The 5687-nt window shown below is 58.5% G+C and overlaps 1 protein-coding gene across 1 annotated transcript in view; it reads right to left on the minus strand.

Moving 5' to 3' along the window:
• REN (renin) overlaps positions 1-441 on the minus strand; it is a 5034-nt gene extending 4593 nt beyond the window's left edge. The window contains 1 exon segment of the mRNA XM_035893746.1: positions 341-441. Within this exon segment, the coding sequence (XP_035749639.1) occupies positions 341-441 (101 nt within the window).
• Positions 442-5687: the final 5246 nt, after the last annotated feature.

A 5687-nucleotide genomic window follows, 5' to 3' on the forward strand; every position in this document is an offset into this window, starting at 1 on the left:
AGGAGGTGACTACCGACAGCGGACAGCCACCCAGGGGCTGAGCCCAGCCCCACGCTCCGCTCGTTTGCTTTGCAAGTGAAACGCTTCGACGTGGCCTCCTCGGTTATTTGGGAGCCCGGGGTGCTGCTGAGCCATGCGGTGCTCGAGGCGAGAGAGGAAGAGGAGCAAGAAAGAGCAAGGGTGCTAGCGCAGAACAGAAAAGGAGGTGGAATTGGGGTTCCCAGCACGGCTGCAGCAGGAGAGTCCTTCAGTCCTCAGCACCAGCCCAAGCACCCAAAACCAAGGGGAGACAGCAAGACCCAGAACGTTGTGGGCCACCTGCAACACGCACGCCTGCTACCTCTGCAAAGCCCGGGCTGGCGAGGGGAAGAAGCTGGCACCCCAGGTCACGGCCAAGACCACCAGACACTGCTGCACCCTCCTGCTGCGTCCTGCCAGCATCGTGCTCTCCCAGGGCAGCCGCCTCCTTTGCCAGCAGCTTCCTTGCGTCCCAAAGGGGAGGATGCTTTTATAGCCCGGGTTTCTGCATCCGTGTGGGTTTCTCCTCCCCGCCGGCCGGGGGAGGGCTGGGGACCCTGCAGGCAGCCCTGTGGGCAGGTAGCTAGGTGCTGATGGTGACGGCCCCTGCGAAGGGTGGCACAGCCGGGAGGGCTGTGCAAGGGGAGCTGGCAAGGGGAGCTGTGAATAGCTGGGAGCCGCAAACCCACGCTCCCTGCAGTTAATAGCATTGCTACATGTCAGCACCCGGCCATCGCTAACACGGCGTGTGCAGGGCACGGGCCAAATGCCTGCTGGTGTCAATCAGGAGAACCGGTGGGTGATGCTGACGCAGGCAGTGGTAGCTCTGGTCTAGGTGGCAGACTGGCCCAGGAGATGTCCCCGAGCTCCATGCTGCAGAGGAATAGGGTTTCCCCAAAGATCTGGGGGTGGGAACAGCAAAGGGCACTCAGCCACAGAACCCTTGGCCACACAGACAACTGCAAACCCACCAGACCCCACTGCCCTTACGGGGGCTGCTCTGAGCACAACACCCCCCCCGCCCCAGCGCTCTTAAACCAGTGAGGCAACAGAGCCTTAATGCAGGGAACAGCTAAACTCATTGCAGTTGTGACATACGACATCAGATCAAGGTGCAAGTGTCCACAGCCCGGCCAGGCACACCGTGGTTGGGAGGAGCGGTCCCTTCTCCATCGTGTACAAGCAGGGTGCACAGGAGCCCAGCGTGGCTCTGGGTGCCCGAGCTGCTGTGCCCAGCCCTGCCCTCTGTTTTGGAAGGGAGATGCTGCCCAAAGACCCCAGCGTGGGCTGCAGGGGACCCCTTCGTACAAGGTGCATCGCTGGCCCCCAGCTCACCCGTGGCTGCGTTCCCCCAAGCAGTACCCAGCCCAGGGTGGTGGGTGCCGGATCAGGCCCTGTGGCTCCCAGCCCGGCGCTTGACCTCAGGGAACCTCGGTGGGAAACAACTGCAAAGGCAATAAAAATGTTCTCGGAAGAAACCTGATGACACACTTGCCCCTGCCTCGGAACCTCCAGCTACGCAATCATGCCGGTGCGCTCCTGTTGCAGAGGGGATTGCTTTAGGGCACTGCTGTCACCCTTGTCTAGGGGACACCGGTGCTGGGAGGGGGAGGACACCCCGCAAGTTACTGGCAGCTCCCCTCCAAAAACCAGGGCTTTAATGCCTCCCTCCCCTGTGGGATTTTGGCCGCGGTGCTTGGAGCCAGGGGAAGGCTGACCTCGGCGGGCACCGAGGCTCTGCCCTGCAGGTCGCAGCCCCGCTCCCCCCAGCCCTGACGTCTTTTCCCACGCCGAGCCCCAGCACTGCGTCACTCGAGGGAGCCTCGTGCCCCGGCGCAGGTTGCAGCGAGGTGCAGAGGTCAGGAGGCAGCAGCCCAGCCCAGGAGCCACAGCAATGCAAGAGCGAACCTGGCAGGGAGCCACCAGACATAAATCCCCTTCCCGGGCATCCCGCGGGCTCTGCCTGCTTTGCCAAGCCCCCATTCCCCAAAGGAGAGGCCGGGGCTGCAGCATGACTTCAAAGGAAAGGGGCCACGTCAACCGGGGGAAGGTGGTCCCAGGATGTGGGGCCGAGGGGCTGCGGCGTTTCCAGCTCTCCTTTGACCCAGGGCCAAGAGGAGGCATGTCTGCAGGAGCCCTGAGGAGCATTAGATGCTCTGGGCATGGCTCTGCCCTAGGAGGGACAGACGGATTCCTTTCCCGTGGGGCAGCCGGAGAGGGATGCGGCTGGGAAGGGCAAAGGGCTGCAGGTACCAGGGAAAAGGCACCAGCCTGCCCCGGTCCCCGAGGAAGACAGCCCTTCCCTGCCAAGGGGATGGCACCACAACCCCCTTGGAAAGGGGAACCAAAGCATAAACAGGCAAAACCAACTTGCCCAAGCCCATCAGAGAACCCAGGCCTGTTGCCTTGCAGTGGCCAGTGCTAGCCCTGAGGCTGACCTGCCTTGCTGGCAGCACTAGGGCTTGAGGATGCTCCTCAGCACAGGGCACCTTCCCCCGTGTGAGGAAAATCCCCGCAAGGCATTTTCCAGTCTCCTCTGCCAGCAGCGAGCAGGGATGAGCAGCTATGGAAAGACCTGACTTTAAATGAACTGCAAAGGGTGCGTTTGTGCACAGGGCTATAGGAACCAGGGCAGGGCAAGGGGCATCGCTCCGCTGGCTCCAAGAGCTGGAGCAGGAGCTGTGCTGGGGGCCAGGCTCTGCCGAACAGCACGGGAAGAAAAGCCACGGGGACATCAGCCAGCTCTGGGACCACGCTGATTTGTATCCCCAGCCCTTCAGGAGACCCAGACCTGCAGGGAAGGTGCTTAACTCTTCCCACGCAGCCTGGAAGCATCAGGCAGTTCTAACCAAAGCGTCACTGAACCTGGATTTGCAACGACTGAAGGTAAAGGGCCATCAGGCAAGGCTGCAATCTCCCCACTCGATTCATGTGCTGCTGTGGGAAACCTACAGTTCGCTGCAAAGGGCTGGGGCTTCATGCGATTACGTCTCCAATAAAGAGCAGCTCATCTGGAAATAGCAGGGGAATGCTCTTAAGTTATTTCCCTGCCTGCTTTCAAGGAGTTAAACGATTGAGCGAAGAGCGAATTCAAGGAAAATGCTTTCCAGAGAGAAACAAATGCTTTCCTGCAAGATAAACGCGTTCCTCTCTAGTGCTGGGCTGAGCAAGCACACGTCTTAAAATAAAATTTGAAATACTAAGAACTTCCCCCTCTAAATAGAATCATTCGGAAGTTTTACTGAATAGCCTGATTTCTTGAGGGATCTTTTAAAACAGCAAAAGAGGTAGATGCCTTTCTGTCCTTCCCACACATTTTACACACTTTTCTGGTTTGTGAGTTTGTTGCATGTAAAAACACACGTGGCTTGCGAGGGTCCTTGTTCTGGATGGCCAAAAAGCTCAAGCACAAATGCAACTTTTGGGAAGGACTTTGAGGAGGCTCTGGATGGCACCGAGACCGGGGGAATTCAGCCATTGACGTCAGCAGAGCCGGGGTTTCACCCAAAGTGTTTGCTTAAAACCAAAACTTCTCTGCCAGGGCACACTGAAATTGCAATTTACTGAACAAGAGGGAAAACATTTCCCTGCAACAAGCTTCAGATACGCAGGCTGGGCAGAGCAGCGCCGGCTCCGGCTCGCTGCTGCCTGCTCCATCCCGGAGGCTGCTCACAGGGTCACTCTGGAGCCTGGTGGGAAGCACCCCCAGGGATAAGGCTCCATCCTGACTTCATTTTCCCAGCAGGGTGAAGTGGCAGGGATGCACCCCCCCGCTCATCCATGCTTGCTGCCATGGGGCTGGGGGCATTAAGCAGGGGGAATCCTGCAGGTGATGCCTCTAGGACCACTCCTTTTTCTTCTGCTGAAGCCCTGAAGATGAATCATGGAATCGTTTAGGTTGGAAAAGCCCTTTAAGATCCCCAAGCCCAACCGTTCCCCTACCCCTGCCATCCCACCACTAAACCCTGGCCCTGAGCACCTCGTCTGCCTGGCTTTTAAATCCCCCCAGGGATGGGGACTCGACCCCTTCCCTGGGCAGCCCCTTCCAGCGCTTGACAAAACATTGGAAGCTTGACCAGGAAAAATTGCTCTACAGTTTTCAGCTCAAGTTTTTAGCTGGGGTGAAGCAAGGGCAGGAATTGCAGCCAGACACCAGGGAGGCTGCAGCCCTCACCTGTGTGATCTCCAAGCCCGCGCTTCCTCTCCCATCCCTCCTCCGCAAGCAGCTGCCCAGCTCTTGCTCTGCTCCCAACCCCTCTGCTTTATCATCAAAACTGGCCCTGGCACCAGCAGGACTCATCCCACTTCTGCCTTCCTCCTGCCTCCAGCCAAACTCATGCTGTGAAGCTGCTAGCTCTTTTTTCCCCCCCTTGAACATCTCCCACTACAATCTGCACTCAACATAAAAGCACCCCCTCAAAACCAGCAGCAAGGGAGCAGCTTTCCCAGAGCCAGCCCTCCCAGGGATGCAAAGCAACCATACCCCAGCTTTGGGGGGGCTGCCCTGATTTTATACCTGCTGGGGAGCTCATCCTCTGTAACCCAGGGCTCAGCCTGGCTGCTGGGGTTTGGGTGCTCAAATGAGTTACCCCCCATCAGCTGAGCTGTCAGAGCAGCCCCCAGCTCTGCTTTCATCTGGAGCAAACCCACTGCAAACATGGGCACCGGCGTAGTACCTGCTAAGTGCCAACAGGCACTGCCACCAGCTCAATCAGGCTGCGCTTCAATCAAGAGGGAACAGGTTTAACTCAAACTCATTAATTAATTCTTGCAAGTTAAGAAGGGTAGCTGCACGGGGACCAGCTTTGATGTGATTGCCTTGGTTTAATTAAACTCCTGCTTGCACCCAGCTTCCCAAGTGCTCATAGAAACCTGGCTCGCATCCATTTAGCTTGCGTCTCTGATCGCTCAGACCCGCTGGGTTATCCAACCCGTTCTCCAGCAGTGCTGGCTCTGCTCCTGGGGAGAGGAGTTTCTGCAGCCCGATCAAACTAGCTCCTCTAAAATCACCTGAGGCACTGGCCTCAGGCTCCTGCCTGCTGTGAAGGTCTCCCTGCGAGCAGCTGGCCCCTCGCACTGGAGGATGCTCATCCTCCAGAGCATCCAGCAGCGCAGGTCTTGCCTTGAGCAGGGTTTAAAAGCACCTGATGTACCCGGGCCTGAAGGTTCTTGAGGCCAAATTAGCTGCAGAGAGGACACAGAGGGGACAGGGTGGGCGATGGGACATGATGAGGCCCCCAGCAGCCAGCCAAACCAGCCACTTTCTGTCCCAAACAGAAACGGGCTGGAAACCAGCAGGTTCCCTTCACCCTCTTGAGGGGGTGCTGGGGCTGTGAGGATGCTCAGCGGATAAAAGGCACTTGGAATGCCAGTGGCTGGGGCCGGATCCCTCTCTGGGGCATAAGCTGCAGATCTTGGCAGGCTCCTCTGGAGCGGTGCAGATGTTTGGGTCATGAGTAGGCAGCCAGACCCCCTGCCCCAGCACCCATGCTAGTGTTGGGGTAGGCATGGAGTGCTGGAAATGTTCTCCTGGCTCAAACCCTGGCAGAGCCATCCTGGTGCCCACCACCACCCATAGCTCCCACCAGCTCCATCCTGCCAGGCAGCGGCCAGCAGGTCCAGCTCCACTCCCTCCAGGCTGCATCCCCCAGGACACCGAGGTCTATGGG

The sequence above is a fragment of the Egretta garzetta genome, unplaced genomic scaffold, assembly GCF_000687185.1.
Source record: "Egretta garzetta isolate BGI_Z169 unplaced genomic scaffold, ASM68718v1 scaffold105, whole genome shotgun sequence".
Lineage (NCBI taxonomy): Eukaryota > Metazoa > Chordata > Aves > Pelecaniformes > Ardeidae > Egretta > Egretta garzetta.